Source organism: Hoplias malabaricus, chromosome 15 (genome assembly GCF_029633855.1).
Source record: "Hoplias malabaricus isolate fHopMal1 chromosome 15, fHopMal1.hap1, whole genome shotgun sequence".
Lineage (NCBI taxonomy): Eukaryota > Metazoa > Chordata > Actinopteri > Characiformes > Erythrinidae > Hoplias > Hoplias malabaricus.
In genome coordinates, this window is record NC_089814.1 from 14,157,547 (window position 1) to 14,175,707 (window position 18,161).

At 40.0% G+C, this 18,161-nt stretch overlaps 1 protein-coding gene across 5 annotated transcripts in view; it reads left to right on the plus strand.

Annotated features, from left to right (window-relative positions):
• gria4b (glutamate receptor, ionotropic, AMPA 4b) overlaps positions 1-18,161 on the plus strand; it is a 120,632-nt gene that overhangs the window by 61,561 nt on the left and 40,910 nt on the right. For all 5 annotated transcript variants that reach the window (XM_066646688.1, XM_066646689.1, XM_066646686.1 and 2 more), the window contains exons 3-6: positions 439-678; positions 7,849-8,033; positions 9,521-9,574; positions 10,202-10,360. In XM_066646688.1, coding sequence (XP_066502785.1) covers positions 439-678; positions 7,849-8,033; positions 9,521-9,574; positions 10,202-10,360 — 638 coding nt within the window. The remainder of the gene's footprint in view (positions 1-438; positions 679-7,848; positions 8,034-9,520; positions 9,575-10,201; positions 10,361-18,161) is intronic.

Below are 18,161 nucleotides of genomic sequence, written 5' to 3' on the forward strand. Positions count from 1 at the left end.
GGCCTTTTAAAGGCTTGTTTCTTTTTTTCTTCATTTTCCAGTTATACATCAAGTCTGTACTTAGAGATGTAGAAAAAGCAAGTCTTTGAAGGGTTGTCAGGGCCATAAAGCATACAGTATGGCGACCTGTCTGAGTGCTGTAGAAATGTATGTGATTCTGCACAGGTAACCTGCTGGGTTTGAAGATTTCTGCTGAATGACTCTCACAGTCACTCTTCTGAAATGTTCCAGAATCACTAAATGAATTCTAGAAGCGTAAAGTAATCTACTTTATGTGCAAATGTTATAGAAAGTGGCAAAATGGATGTTCCTCTTTCCCTGGGGTGTGTTGTTTAATTAAACTTTTAGCTTAGCTAACACACTCTTTTTCTCTCTCTTTTCTCTCTCTTTTCTCTCTCTCTCTCTCTCTCTCTCTCTCTCTCTCGTTTTCCTCTCCAGTCTGCTCACAGTACTCGAGGGGCGTGTTTGCCATTTTCGGCCTGTACGACAAACGCTCTGTACACACGCTGACATCGTTCTGCGGAGCGCTGCACATCTCCCTCATCACCCCCAGCTTCCCAATCGAGGGCGAGAGTCAGTTTGTCCTCCAGCTGAGACCCTCTATACGAGGGGCATTGCTCAGCATTCTGGACCACTATGACTGGAACCGCTTCGTTTTTCTCTACGACACTGACCGGGGTGAGACTCTCACACACACACACACACACACACACAAACATACTTACATACACAGCTGTGGCCTTAGCTTAGTTTGAAGTTATGGGTCATTTGTTCATATTGTTAAAAGAGCCAGAGATATTTCCATTATGTAACTTTCTAGGGCTGTACCTCACAATGTTTCATTTGCTTTAAGACTCTTTCGGAAAGGTACAATCCTGAAAAATGTATTTACTATAATTCTCTTAGAATATTTTGGTATGATTTAGAATGATGTGGGATAACTGGGATAAATAAAAATGTTTACATTTCTGAATAAACACGAGCCCAAAAATCAAAGCATTACTGGATTAGGATACTTCTAAAGCTGTTAAGAAAGACTACTGCAGCTGTCTAAATGCTGCTGAGCAGGAACAGTCGCCCAGGACAGGATTGCAGAGTAGATACAAATTCCAGCTACAGCACATACATAAAGCACATATTTTTCAACATAATAAAGCAAATGTATTACATTTGGCATCAGCAGGTTCTCTTTTATCAAGTTAAAAGTATAAAATGGAATATGTTATAGTGTACCTATGCCTGACAATTTCAGTCAGATTGGCTGGAATATAAATGTCATTAAATTTTGAAGGCAAAATGTACAGATTCAGACTCATGACAATTAAGTTATTAACATTTTATTCAAACATTTAACATCAGTGCAGTTCAGTCTGTATTTTCAGATGATGATCCTTGACAGATGGTGCATTTTTATTCACCTGAGAGTGAGCTAAACAGCATTTTTAACAACTGAAGACCTCTGCTCTTAATAACTTCAGTAATTGTCCTTCCCAGTGCTTCGAGGATATTGATCTGCTGGATAAAACATGAAAATGCTTGCAGTGTATTAATGTATGCTTATGTAAAATGTCCCTCATAATATCACTGCTGGCCCAGTTTACCACCTACTATATTTTGCAGAATGTACACACCACAAGTCTTATTTTCTTCTGTGCAATTCTGGTATCTAGGAATTAGCTGTGGTGGTCAGACTTGTGTTGATTTTAATAAAGAGGGCAGTATTTCACTGTAGAGTATGTTTTAGCACTCTGCAGTTAAGTACTGATGTAATGTTTCGTACTGGCAGTGCGATGACTTGAAGTGATGGACTGCTCACTTTGGGAAGTGTTTTTATTTCCTGGTGGGGTTTTATTAATAGAGTTGGCTGCCATGGTTTTATTCTTCTGGAATGTACCCAGGCCACGAGCTTCCAATGCCTAATGAACACTTCCATAGCCAGGACTCAGAGCTTGTCTGCACTCCCCCCCACCCGTCTTTCCTCTTTCCTCTCCATCAGTGTCTTTTCTTCTTTCTTCCTCTTCTCTGCTACACTGGCAGAAGCCCCAGAGGAAAGCTGTGGCTTGTGCTCTGACACATTTCCTAAAAGCCTTCACTTCCTGCAAGAGCCTGCTAGATGAACTACTGATACAGCCTACTATATCCTCCTGTCATATGACACTTTGGGTTTTCTGTAGCTTAAGATTTGGTAAACAGCTCCACTACCAGCGGAAATAAAATCTGAAAAACAGCTCTGTGTTCTTTTTTTAACCCAAATAGCATTAAGTCATACTACCACAGTTTGCAGTGCACTGATTCAAAGAACATGGACAGTGCAGGTTGCTTTCCAAAATTTGAACAAGCAGTTCAATTATGAAGGAATTCAAGATTCAGTTTGTCAGAAACATGTTGGTTTTAAGGATTAATTTTCAAATGTATGCCAGCTTTATTTATTGTATGTAAAAGAGTCGAACTAGAGTTGAGCCATATTATACTTTATTATACAATCTCACTATCTCAAAGAAGTACTGTAGTATGCATATAATACTGGTTTGTGTGGGTGGGGGGATTCACGATTTTGCATACAGAGTGAAATTTAATTGCACTGGGGTACCTTGCAAAGCAGGCAGAGTAATGTTATATTGCATACAGTATTCTAGCAAAACGTCCCTAGCCATTTTTTCCCCTCTTTTCCTATCAGCACAACTCTGTAAGCATTCCAGTCTTACTGTGAACCAATAATAAAGAAGGGGTGTGGCTTTTATGTTGGAGCCCCTCTGCTCATTTATTGTATAAATATAAATTATAAATTGTATTGTTATATTTTTTGTAACCTGTAATTATTTTTAAATTAAACAATAGGCAGATTTAGTTTTTAGTTAGACCAAACCAATGCATGTAAACAAAAGCTGCATCTAAAGCCAGTCCCTTTAAAGACTTATAACATTGAAACCTGTTTGTAAGCCTCTAATTATATGAGCTTCCCGTACCTGCAAGATTTTTACAAGTCTAATATCTGTATTCTGTGCAGCCATATCCCTTTTTATTTAGTTTGGTGTCAGAAAGCTGTCAGCACATGTTCTCTGCTGGAGGTAAAAGCCAAAAACACTGTGTTTGAATCAGTGGAGCATTCTGAGCATTTCCATATTTAGATCTCTCTATCAGTCTGGCTCATATTAGCCTATAAGCCAGTATGTTTACATCAACCTAAGATTAAATCACATAAAACATGTTTTTTAACTCATTACTTAGTTAGACTAGCACTATTTGTTTGACTAATATCACACCATCGGTGAACATTAGCCTGTTCATTTCCTGTTTCATTTATTTTTTGCATGTGTTTGCCAGCCACTTGCTTATTTATCATTAATTATAATTTGTCCATATTTAGTATGAATCTTATTCAGTGATTCAGTATTCTATATTTTCAGCTCTCACTACTTTAGTTCTGGGCAGTATGACTAAATTCTATATCACTGTATTTTTCAATATTACATTGGTTTCACGGTATATGACGGTATATTTTTTTTTTGTTTTGTTTAGTTTGACATGCTTAACGTGTTAATTTCTGCAGAAGAGTAATTAAGAGTACCATACGTCATGAGAATTGTACATTGTACAAAAAAAAAAGTAGTGAAGAAGTCCCAAATATCTTCATTAAATACCAATATTTATACAAATATATAATAACAACAATCATAAATAGCAACAATATGCAACTCCCAGCAATAATACTATCGATACTTTAGCTCAACAGTATTTGCAGTAAGTGTTTGTTTGGTCCACATCCGATCCTTTAAACCTGAAGTACCTCCAGGCAACATCCTACATCCACCAGCAACTTCCAATATTGTGCTTCACCCCATCTACCAATATTTGTAGCCTGCACACTTTCTCAAAAACATTCCCCCTTACGCACAAATCTAACTATTTTATTACTACAGCTACTCATCAATGCCTTAACCTCTAGCCGTTTGCTTTCCAACAGACATGCTAATACCTTTAGCACCTGATTATGTCTCCATGTATACTGAACCTGTTACAAACTCACTTTACAAGCTGATATAATATGCTTCAGCGTTCCAACCCGTGAACATAATCCACAAATAGGGATATTCACCTACCCACTGTCCAAGATTTTGCGGTGTTGGAAGGATGTCATAGGTTGCTCCCAGCAAAAACTTAATACAACTTTCCTCCATCACCCACAACTCTTGCCAGGAATCTTCCGCTTCTCTAGATTCTCCCATCAAAGTCACTGGTCTTGTTTTGCCTGTGATGCTGCTGTTGCACACCGTGCCTCCTGCTCACGAATAAAACTAGTCATCATTTGCCTTCTCTCTGGTGATGTGGCCTTACTAAAAGCTTTCCACAAATCACCTGACCCAAGGCCTGCTCTTCCACATTGTACTTGGCCAATCACATCCCTTAGGTCTAATGAGCTCCTGGCTACCTGCATGGCCACTTTCAGATTCCACTTCCTTCCTGTTTCTGTGATTGGCGCTGCTGCTTTTACCACTGCATCTTTGAATCCTGACAAAATCATTTCACAACTCGCCTTTGCACATTCAAATTCCCCAGTACCCCTCTATGTGTGTGTGTGTGTGTGTGTGTGTGTGTGTGTGCGTATCCCAGAGCACACACTGTAAACCTCATAGACTAGTTGTGCATTCTGGGTCCACACAAAATAAAATAACCCAGGCCAGGGCCTTCTGATAATGTCACAAAACATTATTGTGACATTGTGTTCATAGGGAGCTGTGGCCCATTTAAACTTTTGTAGACCAACAGTACAGCACTATTTTATTGTGATATGAAGGACCAAAAACTATTTATGGGGGTGTATTTATTTTTAAAGGAACCACAAGTGAGTATTTATGAAGGCTTTATAGAACAAGCAGTTTGAAGTGGTTTGTTGAATGATATATCAACAGCACCATTTAACTGCCAAATGAATGTAAAGGCTGTAAATATATGACTCGCCTTAAATATCTTGTTTGTAAAAAAAAACTTTAAAGGTGTTTACAGCTGTTTGGGAGTTCAGTAGCTCAGTGCTTGTGTGGATGGCCTATGTCTCCCTGTGGCCGTGTGTTTTGACTACTGGCTGAGTGGGCAGTGGGCAGGGTAGGTTTGGCTCGGACTCACTGGACTCTGAGAGATCTCAGCAGACACAAACAGAGCACGAAGAGACATGATGAATGGCTCAGAGTGAGAGAGAGAGAGTGTGTATTTATCTTTCTGTCTTTCTCTCGCTGTCCTTTTTCTCATTTTCCTTCTTTCTCACTCTCTCTGTCCTTCCTCTCTTACAATGTCTCTCCTCCTCTCACTCTCTCCTTTTTCTCTATCCTTTACCCATACTTGCTTAGACACACATACAGTATCTCTCAGGTTCCATCCACATGGATTTGTTTATTTTTAAAAATGGAGGTTCTCCTTTGTCTGTCTTTGAAAATATCATTTTCCAGACAAATACGAATGCGACTGCATTAATAATAATAACCCAAAACAGTGTTTCTCTAAATAGTCTGACTTTATTCTCTGAATTATACTGACATTTTTTTTCTCAGAATTATTCTGACATTATTCTCAGAATCATTCCGACATTATTCTCAGAATTCTGACTTTATCCTCAGAATCAGATTTTGGAAACTTTCGGGATGAGAGTTTTGTGTGAGGTAAAAACAGAAACATTAAAAAGAAGGGAATCATTTCTGGTTGAAATATTCTCAGAATGCAGAACATGGATTCTGTTTATGGATAAAGTAATAAAAGGAGAAAAACAGACAAAAACCTCTGTTTTTAAAAATAATCTGATCCATGTGGTTGGGGCCTCAATCTCAACACCACCCCCAACCCCCCAGCCCCCCCTCTTTCTCACCGCTCATATCATCTCACCAGTTTTCTCTTATGTTTTTCTCTCTTTTTTAAATCTCCTTCTTTTCGGCTCATCCGTAGAACACATCCCCCTCACTGGTTCCCCCTACTGGGCTGGATGGTGAATAGAGGGAAGGGGGTGCTGCTTTGGCACAACTTGCGCTAATGTGAATTTCTGATATACACACAAATCCACAAACACGCAAACTCACATACACATACAGCCTGAGGCTGCAGATTTATCAGATATTAATCAGCTTTATATTCTCTGTTGGAGGGCTTGAATTATTAGCAGCAAAGGCTGTGACTGGGAATTGAAAGTGAAAGCATTCCATATCATTACACAGTGCAGAGTGCATGACTGCAGGTGTGTGTGTGCGCAGCTAGCTCTATGCACATGCATGCTTGTAACATGTCTGGATTTAATGAATGTGTATGTGCACACAGCCCAGTGTATGCATTATATGTTTATGATCACTGGGCATTGACTGATGCGGTTTACAGATCACAACATTAACACGCTCTTTACGTGGTCCATAATGTGCCATGCTTTGATGTGTTAATTCTACTGGAAATTTATGGAAGGTCAGATCCCCAGAGTGCCACAGCAACCAGTGTGTGTAGCTTAATTTAGCCCAACCCACAAACCAGCCTCGCATGAATATACCAAGGTAGGAGAAACATAACAGTGAATCCAAATGCTACCTAAATATCTGTGTCAGTATAATTTTTATCATGATTAAACATTTGACCGTAATTTATAATCAGAAAACTGAATGGCACCATTGTTCACTTGTTGGATTGGACTGTGTTTAGATTATTAACAAGGGCAAATAGTGATGTTGGATTACCACCGCAACTTCAACTCATCCCAGAGGTATTACATACAGGTCAGTCATTACAGGAAACACTTTTACTGCTCCACGGCCCAGTTCCTAGAGAATGTATACCCCTCTAACTATTTGGCATTAGTCATTGTGGCTCATATCCTGTTACTTCAGAGCATCCCAGTCAAATGGCAGTGAGGTTCTATGGCAATCGTGTGCAGTTGCTTGCCAAAGAATAATCCTAAAGTAGAATAGTTCCGTTATATGAAGGGGTGTCCGGATACAGACTACTACTGTTTGAATTGTTAATCACGGAAATGTTTTCAGGACTTATGTCTTTGCTGTTTAGCCATATTACACCCCCATAACCTAACAGACTGCTCATTGCATTACACAGCATCACTGCTTGCCATTGAGTTGAATTCTCTGGCACACATGCTCCACCATGTGGGAATTTAGGCTAAGGAAGAGCAAGGGTGAACAGACATGTTTCCCAAATGGTAAAACTGCAGGGTTGCCAGATTAAGCATAGGTTAATCCACTAATTAGTGGAGCAAGAGGGAGCTTTTGCTCTCCCTCTTGCCAAATTCTGATTGTGACCATAAGGATCCGTTTTACAGGGACATCTGCTCATCTTGGAGTCAAGTGGCCCTCAGAGGATGCGGGTGCCTCTCTCGAGCAGCCAGATTAACATATCTAACATCAGCCCGGACTGATTGGAACAAGCAGCAGCGTGGCAGGCTGGAATTAAAGCTCTGGTAACAGAGCTGTCCTCCTGGAGTCTCAATAACACCTCAGAGGTGTGAGGGCATGCAGGTTTTTTTTTTTCACCAGCCAATTTGGCCTAATGAACTACTAGTTGTGCAGCTACGTTGCGGCAGTGCATTCTATTTCAATTTTGCCAGCAGATAGTTTAATGCAATGACAATATGCAATGTTCAGCCCTATACCCGATCTCTTTTTAGATGGTGGGAACGAATAAAACTGGTGAATGTGTAGAGTAGGACGGAAGGCTAATGAGAACATTAGCATATAGATATCAACATGGTCGCTCCTGGCATCTCTGCAACAGCCATGAGTGTGCTAATGCTGCAGTGGCTCTGACTCACTGCTTAAACCACACTTCACATCATCCAGCTTTATGATAGATGTGTCCTCTCCTGCCCCACAGGATACTCAATTCTGCAAGCCATCATGGAGAAAGCAGGCCAGAACGGCTGGCAGGTCAGTGCCATCTGTGTGGAGAACTTCAACGATGCCAGCTACCGACAACTCCTGGAGGACCTGGACCGCAGGCAGGAGAAAACCTTTGTGATAGACCTGGAACCAGAAAGACTCACCAACATGCTGGAGCAGGTACATCCCAGTTTACAAGGCTGAACCAAATATGGTGTGCTGTTATATCATTCATTCAATCATTCATTCATCCATTGTCTGTAACCGCTTATCCAGTTCAGGGTCGCGATGGGTGGGGAGCCTACCCACGGGGACACACCTTGGAGGGGGTGCCAGTCCTTCACAGGGCGACATTCACTCACACATTCACACACACTCACACCTACAGACACTTTTGAGTCGCCAATCCACCTACCAACATGTGTTTTTGGATCGTAGTAGGAAACCTGAGCACCCAGAGGATATCCATGTGGTCACAAGGAGAACACACCAAACTCCTCATAGACAGTCACCTGGAGCAGGGCTCCAGAGATATGTGATAGTGACACTACCTTTTGTGCCACCGTGCCGCCCTGTTTTATTATTACATTAATATTTAAAATATCTTTTTACAATGTGTAAAATATTTTTTGGTAATATCTGGTATTATCTGTTTATTTTAGGAATTCATACATGCTTTATCAAAATCAAAGGAATTGATTTTAATGGGTGTTCTACCCAAATTTAAAAATACCTAGTTGCAGCAAACTGGCTATTGCAGCGAGGGAACATGCACAAATAACAACAAAACAATGATTCTGAATTATAAATCTTTTTTTGCTAATAAGACTGAAGGATAAACTGCTCCACCACAGAATATTGCGTAATGTGATTAAAAAAAATAAATGAATAAAAATTAATTCTAGAATTTTTGTCTGGAACAAGCCTTTAAAAAATCTGAATGAGAAATTCACTGCAGAATGACATAGGGCATGGACATGTTCTGACGCTTTCTGACCACCTATAATTTCAAAACAGAAAATGTCTAGCTTACAGAGCTAATGTCATGCAGCACTGTCAGGAGTGAATGGCTAGATGACTTCTCCCCCAGTATAAAGAGTTTACAAAACTACCAACTGTTTAATCTCTGAGGTAACACTGGACTAAGGAACAGAATTCCACCATCATTTTCATATTATCACTACTGAAAAAAAATGTTTCTTGCATCATTGCGATATTTGCCAAGCTATGGTACAACATCTCAATAATGGCTGAACACAAAATGTCCCATTGTTGTCAAGATTCAAGAAAATCTATAAAACTCAAAAACTAATTGAACAAAGAAGTGAGAACAATGTTTTCAGAAATGACTTGTGTCTGTATGAGCGTCATTTGCTATTTGCTGTGACAAAGTCCCACAAGATTGCATTTTGGAATCATTTCCCATGCTGTCAAATGTTTCTGAGATTTGAGAGACTGTATTTACTTAATATCCCTGCAGTGACAGAACATTATAAGCAGAGGCAGACTCTTTGATTACTGATAATTAAAAACAGCAGAAGTCTGCTCCCCCCACACCCCCATCCCGGGTTGGAGCCACTATTTCATTCTGATGTGGACTGAACGTTGACAACTGTGTTTGCGCTGTGGATTTTGCTCATCGCTGTGTGTCTGGCTTACCTCTGCAGATTGTAAGCGTCGGCAAGCATGTCAAAGGCTACCATTACATCATGGCAAATTTGGTGAGTGAAATTGTTTTCTCTTATCAGCCCTTTCTCCCTGTCAGCTGTACCTCTTTTCATCTCCATACTCACTCACTCACTCACTCACTCTCTCTCTCTGTCTCTTTCTCTCTCTCTCTCTCTCTCTCTCTCTCTCTGTCTCTCTCTCTCTCTGTCTCTCTCTCTCTCTGTCTCTCTCTCTGTCTGTCTCTTTCTCTCTCTTTCTCTCTCTCTCTCTCTCTCTCTCTCTCTCTGTCTCTCTCTCTCTCGCTCTCTCTCTCTCTCTCTCTCGCTCTCTCTCTCTCTCCCCACCCACTCCCGTTTTTCCCCCCTAGCTCTATTCCTCTCCTCTCACTGTCTTTTTGCCTGCATACTCCTCCCTTTTCCCCTCCCTCCCTCTGTAGCTTTCTTAATCTGCTCCCTTTTCTTATGTGAGCTACGTCAGTTGTGGAATCTAATTCATATTCCAGGCTGCAGAGCCCATGGCAGTGTTTTAAAACAGAGAACAGGCTGTGTGCCTGTGCTCAGGATTGGCTTGTGGGGGCAAGCAGGGGAATGTGTTTGTTTGCAGAATCACTCTTATCACAGCCTAGCTTTATTAATTTCTCTCTCTCCCTCTCTCTCTCATTCCCTCTTTTGCCCAAACAGGGCTTTAAAGACATCAATCTTGAACGTTTCATGCACGGTGGGGCGAATGTGACAGGTTTTCAGCTAGTGGACTTCAGCAATCCCATGGTGATTAAGCTCCTGCAGCGCTGGAACAAGCTGGACCAGCGCGAGTACCCCGGCTCAGAAAGCCCACCCAAGGTAAACTCACTCTCCCTGACCATGTGTAGATAAGCTCTCCAGAGTGGATTGCCAGTTCCTGCTGAAAAATTCTCATCAGAATGTTTGCTATTCAAATTGGTGATGCACCATTCAAACATTGTTCAAATCTTGTTCTGAAATTAGGATTCAAATTTGAACTCGTTATATTGAGTATCAATCTGACACTGGTGCTTTGTCTTAGCATGCCACACTGATGGTCATCATGCACCAACATTGATTTCAATAGCATAAAAATGGACTGCATATTGAAGTAATAGTGAGGACAAAGAAACAGTATCTGAAGCCTGATTTGGAATCTAATCAGACACATCTGATGAATGCTTGATTTATTTAACATGTGTATGAGCTGCATCAGAAGCCTGTATGAAAGTGTGTTAATATCAGATTAGGTTATAAACATATTTAGATGAAATGTACCTGAAAGTTGTAATAAAACAACTTTAATAGTTGTGTCCAGTGCTGTCAACTTTAACATGATAATGCTCACAATACATCTGGAAAAGATTTTATTTTTTTTTGGTGACCAATTAGCCTTATGTATATGTTCCACAGGAAATGTATGGTGGTTTCTTTTGCACAATTCTGTAAATGAAGTGCTGATCTGATCTGGTAAATATATTACAAAGTACTTATAAGCATAGTGTTTAATTAGAACAGTATTAATTCCATTATATTAATTCCATTATATAATATATATTTATTAATACATCAGAAATGAATGCATTAAATTCCTCTGTGTTATAGCAATTAATATTTATTATTATTTGTTTAGCAATCCAATTCCAAAAAATGTACACAAATGTAAATAAATGGAAATAAAATCAGAACACAATGATTTCACAATAGAACATATGACACTTATCGGATGTAAGACAGTTTACCATTTCATGAAGGATATTAACTCATTTCAAACTTGATGGCAGCAATGCATCTCAAAAAAGTTGGGAGAGATTCAGTCTTAAAAAGAAGGAAAACATGAGTAATCGTGATTAATCACACATTGGGTAATTAAGTTTTTTGTTTTATTACTGATAGACAACTTTTCCAACCTAATCCAGTGAATTAGAATTGGAGGGGGCACACAGGCATGGACTGAGCTTTGGGTAAACTGAGTCCAAACCACTTTTGACATTTAGTTACATGTTCAGTGTTCTGTGTTTACATTACACCACAGTTTTTCAGATGTGGTAAATGGACACTGTCTAATCTGTGTGTTATCTGTGTAAATAGGTATTATATAAAAAATAGAAAATATCTATTTTGAACCTAGCAATGAATGTAGAAAGAGCACCAAATTAAAAATACACCCCCACGACATTTTTCACTTTCCAGACTAAACTGATTAAAGCCAAAACTTTAGCAAAAAGGTTCTGCTTCTGTATTAAAATTGGTGATTTTCCACCAGAGAAAATAGCATGAACTTGTTAAAAAATAAAGGATTTTATTGCATGCCCTGTGATGTGCTGGGTGTGTTACTACAGGGATCCCAGGTAGGCTCTGAAGAAGAAAAGAATTAATGAATCGGGATGAACCAGGAATTTTTATATTATTCTACAAGTAAAATGTATGTTTCTTTTAAAAATGTATATAATTTTAATTGTGTATAAATTAACAGGCAATAGTAATATGACAGACGTTATGTGGCTGTGCCATCTATGATTTGATAACTCAAGTCAACTCAGTTCAATAATAAAGCATTAAGATGAAATTAGATTTTCATATATTTGTATAACAAAGAATTCACAACATATTTTCTACTTACTTTCAACTTACTTTTCAGAAGAGCAAATTGGTCAGCACAACAGCAAATTGGTCAGCACATGTGTTTATATTGTACACCACATCACCTAAAGCCCCATATGGCATGTGTTATATTGTGTATTACAGAGCCACTCTGTATGCTCTGATGGGCTTATTTCAACCTACACATTTTCCCATTAGCGATCCCACATCTAACCTTGCCAGAGTGTGGCAGTGGAAATCGCTGCTGTATTTCTATCCTTTTTCACTGTGACTGCATGTCCCTATGGGCTCTGACAAGGATGACACTGTGGAGAGGGCTGTGGGACTGATGTGCTAAAGGAAATCCCTTTGGCATGGCCTGAGGGGATGCTGCTTTACTGGGTGGCTGCTGCTCACCACACACCACTGACTGGGGCTAGGACCTGTGCTCTGGAGATGTGTGCATTTGGAAGTGGGAACATGAAAACATGAATATACTGATAAATGATCAAAGTGAATTTAGTTGCCAATACATGCTGGAATTAAGTTATTGGTTAATTATGTTATTTCTCAGACGCTTATAAGTACCTTGTAACATATTTATCAGATCAGCACTTCATTTACAGAACGTACATTTCCTGTCAAAACGGCCATAAAGACTTCTAGGACGTACAAACAGCGTTATGTAAATATTCATTAATTCATTCATTCATTATCTGTTAGCGCTTATCCAGTTCATGGTCGCTGTGGGTCCAGAGCCTACCTGGAATCATTAGGTGCAAAGCAGAAATACACCATGTAGGGGGCGCCAGTCCTTCACAGGGTGACACACACACTCACACACTCACACCTACAGAAACTTTTTAGTCACCAATCACAGGGACAAACACCAAACTCTCCTTCAAACTCCTCACTGACAGTCACCTGGCGCAGGGCTTGAATCCACAACTTCCAGTTCCCTGGAGCTGTGTGACTGCAACACTACCTGCTCCGCCACAGTGCTGAGCAAAATGCTAAATAGCAAAATGTAAATAAAAAAGGACTGCATTGATTATTCAAACCATTTATTTAATTGGAAATAGTAGAAATACAATTTTTATTTATTTATTTGTTTATTTTTAAATACATGCCCGTTTTGAAGTTGATGCCAGCTACACATTCTGGGAAAGCTGGGACAGGTATACACAAGACTGGTCAAGTTGTGTAATGCTCCAAAAATATATTAGGTTAATTGGCAACAGGTCAGTGAGCATGTATTAAACATGAGTTGTACCATAGTAAACTAGAGCTGCAATACTCGTCCAGACCATTAAAAACAATTGGTGCCTTATATGAAAGAACATTGTAATGGAGACCCCTAGCTGCTGAGCTGCTGAAATCCTATAATAAAACAAGAATGAGAAAACATTTCACATTAAAAAACTACAGAATTTTTTGTCTCAGTTCTCAAACATTTACAGAGTGTTATTAAAATAAGAAGTGATGCAACACAGTGGTAAACATGTCACTGCCCCAACCTTTTTGGAATGTGTTGCTGGCATGCAGCTGAGAATGGGCAAATATTTTCAAAACTCAATAAATGTTCTCAGTCCAGACATTTTTGGAAATGGGATTTGTATTTCAAAAGAGATTAGATATAAAAGAGTCCATTTGCATAAGAAAGTTAAACATCTAAGAAACGAAAGTTCAAAAAAAGTGATTAATACAGAAAAATTGGGACAACAATTAACAAATGCTCAAGGCACCACCCTCAACCATCCACCGCTATAAGCAAATGTGCTCTCTGCCCTCTTATGTAGGTTTACCCTAACCCTGCACAGATAATGATAAGTACAGAGGTCAGATCATTGTGTTCAAGTACAATAGTGAAGTGTGTGTGTGCTTCTGCCTCACAACCTGGCCAGCAAACAATCAATCAATACTCTTGCTTAACATTAGAAAAATCCATAAATGCTCCAACACTTTAAGTCTGAATGAGATGTTCGATCAGTATGGGTCTGAGTGTATGTGTACTAGTGTTTACACAATACCAAAATTAAGACTTTCGATATGATACCTGCTTAAATATCTCAATACCAATACTTAAACAATACCATCACAAAAACCTAAAACCTAAAAGCTGAGGGTGGTTGACAAAATCGCTGGTATCTGATTGTTAAGAGTGATGCCACACGTCGAGTCACACCTTCGGCTTCATGTCATACGTTCATAAGACGTGTTTACTGTTTGAAAATAGCTGAATACCTCAATCAATTATGTGATCTCAGTTCAGGAGTTCAGAAAAAGAAATTATTCCACATATAAGGAAGCAAACGTGTCTTTGGCAGCACTTTTTGCAAATTCGCAGCTCATTCTGATCTGTGTGAGCTGCTGTGCGTACCGACTGTGCTGCTCCATCTCTGGAGCAATGAGCCGCGCCGAGGGAGCTGTGTCTACGGGAGCAGAGAAGCTGTGGAGAGAGAGCTGTCTCTCCTGCTCAGGGTCAGTCCCGGTGTTCTAACTAGTTGTTCTACCGGCGATTCTCTTCTATATAAAGTAGCTAAGGTTTGTACAGAAAGTCACTGGTGCTAGTCAGGTTCTTTGTTATTTAAATAACTCGCTAGAAGGTCTGAAAAGTCACTAAAACGAGCGGCAAAATCATTAAGGAAAGGAGAGTACACTGCCCCCCTCTGGCACTCGTTAGAAATACTGCTTTTATTTTAAAACACTCCTTCTTAAAGTACCGGTACCCATTATATGGGGGTATTGAACTGTTTAAATGACAAAGTATTGAGATTCTTTTCTAGTATTGGTATACCGTGCAACACTAATGTGTACCCATTTAAAAAAAGCTGGTTCTGCACAAAGGAATTTGAAGAGCATTTGGCCAAGAGATACAGAAAATTCAAGCAACTTCTGTAACTAACTTCTGAAGTTTCTGTAACCACATCTAACCACGTCCCTCTCCTTCTCACTCACATACATTTCTTCCCGTCTTTGCTCATCTTTCAGTCATTTATGCTGCTGAAAAAACATTCAGAGCTCTCTTAGCTGTTAATTAAAGCCCTTTTGGTGCCATGGTTATTCTCTGAGCCCCTTAAGCACGCTCTAGCCTCTTCATCATGTGAATCCTCAACAGATACAGCAGGCTCAGGCCCCTTGTTTAAGAGCTTTAGACAAATTTGCCCTTCGTCCACCCAGCAGTGGGTTGGTGGGGAGTGTAGGACATTAGTGGGACTGATGGAGCTGCAGAGGAGCTGCTCTTTAACCCCCCTGCCCTGGTGAGAACGGTGGGCTACAAGCACCACACAGAAGGCCCTAATGAATCTGAGAGAGTGATGTAATATCCTCCCTCTGGCCTGGGGGAGATAATGAACTTCCCGCTATCTTTGATAATTAATACATGACTGTAATGCTGTGGAAGATGCTCTGCGTGTGTGTGTGTGTGTGTGTGTGTGTGTGTACGTGAGCCTCGCTTTCTCACTCTCTCTCGTGCTCTGTCTCCCTTACCTCCCCTGCTGATCTGATGTTTTTTGCCTTGAGGTCTCTCCATGGTTTTTGTATTTTTGTTTGTAAAGGAACAAAGAATCAAAACTCCTGTACCACCAATCCTTCAGTGGAATTCCAAACAGCTTTTTTTACAGCACTGTGAGAAAACAGGATACTTTGAAGTGTCTTCTTTTAAAAACATATAAGCCTGGCTGAACGCTACACAAAGGTGCTGCAGAAAATAGCAGAACGTAGTGAAAACCTAGTTTAACCCTTAACCCCTTAAATACCCAGGTGTTTTATATTCAATGACTTATTATTCAGGGGATTACACTTCAAACTGAGAAATTCTGAAATAATAAAGGCCAGGATTTGGAAGGCAGTTATAAGAGAATGTAACTATAGTTGGGTCTAATCTGATATTTTATAATGCAACGTTTTTTACACATAATATTTTATTCATTCATTATCTGTAACCACTTATCCAGTTCAGGGTCGTGGTGGGTCCAGAGCCGACTTGGAATCATTGGGCGCAAGGCAGGAATACACTCTGGAGGGAGCGCCAGTCCTTCACAGGGCAACACACACTCACACCTACGGACACTTTTGAGTCGCCAATCCACCTACCAACATGTGTTTTTGGACCGTGGGAGGAAACCGGAGCACCCGGAGAAAACCCACGCGGACACGGGGAAAACACACCAACTCCTCACAGACAGTCACCCAGAGCAGGACTTAAACCCACAACCTCCAGTTCCCTGGAGCTGTATGGCTGCATCACCGTGCCGCCCACATAATATTTTCTCAACTTAAAATAGCAAAGAACCTAGTGATTTCTTAATCTAAAGTTCATTATAGCATTAAGAGGTTCTCAGAATCCAGAGAAAGCTCTAAATACAAGAGACAAGGTCCAAAACTTATATTATCTTGCTGTGATCTTCAGGCCCGCAGGTGTGGCTGCATTAAAAACAGACACATTTCTGTAGCTGAAATCACATCATGAGCTCAGAAACACTTCCAAACCACTGTCTGTTAACACAGTTCATTCTACATCCATAAAACTCACCAATGCAAATATGAAACCATCTTCTCTGGGCCTGAGCTCATTTAAGATGGTCTGAGGCAAAGTGGAAAACTGTGCTGTGGTTCAAGAAATCAAAATTAAAAATTAGTTTTGAAAAGGTTGGATACTGCGTCCTCCAAGCTAAAGAGGAGAGGCACCATCCGACATGCGATAAGTGTATAGTTCAGAAAACAGCATTCATGATAGCATGTGTGGCATAGGTGACATGCACATCTTCACAGTAATGCTGATGGATTAATACAGGTTTTAGAGCGGCATGCTGCCATGCATATGTTCATGTATGTCATTCATGTCGTTTTCAGGGAAGGCCTAGCTTGTTTCTGTAAGACAAGGCCAATCCACTTCCTGCATGAGTTACAACAGCATGGCTCCTTAGTAAAATAGTCTGGGTGCTAAATTAGTCCAGACCTGTCACCCAATGAAAAACAATTATTGCCTTATGAAATAAATAACACTATAATGGAGACCCTGAGCTGTTGAGCAGCTGGCACCCAATAACAAGCAAGAATTGGAAAACATTTCACTTTCAGAACTACAGCAGGTGGTCTTCTCAGTTTCCAAAGGTTTCCAGAGTGTTGTTAATACTGTGGTAAATAGCCCCTGTCCCAACTTTTTGGGAATGTGTAGCTGGCATCAATTTCAAAATATTTTGAAATATAAATATTTTCCAAAGAACAATAGACAAAAGAACTTCTTCAATTTCAATATTTATAATGTTGTATTTGTACTAATGTTGTATTTCAAATTAAATGGTGTTTAAATTATTTGCATTTCATTGCATTATGTTTTATTTATATTTGTCACAATAATAAATTTACATTTAATGTCCTCAAGAAGGCATAAATTATGGCATCATATACTTTATGTATATTTAGTTGCCTGTCTCTGTATGTGTGTGTGCACGGTGGCGCAGAAGGTAGTGTCGCAGTCACACAGCTCCAGGGGCCTGGAGGGTGTGGGTTTGATTCCCGCTCCGGGTCACTGTCTGTGAGGAGTTTGGTGTGTTGTCCGCGTGGGTTTCCGCCAGGTGCTCCGGTTTCCTCCCACAGTCCAAAAACACACGTTGGTAGGTGGATTGGTGACTCGGAAGTGTCCGTAGGTGTGAATGTGTGTGTGTTGCCATGTGAAGGACTGGCGCCCCCTCCAGGGTGTATTCCTGCCTTGCGCCCAATGATTCCAGGCAGGCTCTGGACCCATCATGACCCTGAACTGGATAAGCGGTTACAGACAATGGATGGATGTGCAATATGCTTCTTTATTTATTTATTTCTTTTATGTGTTAAATGTGGTCAGTCATGTAAAGAGTTAATGTGTGGGGACCTAGTAATATTTGTGGGTTTTCTACTGTTACAGAGGGCCCATGCCCCTAACTGCTGCAAATGTGAACGGCAGATTTTACAGTTAATTAACAACTCAATCTGTATTTAAATGTGTAATTACGTAATTTCATTTGAATAGCCTAACACAATGAAAGTTATATCTCTTGACATCTGAGGGTTAATTATA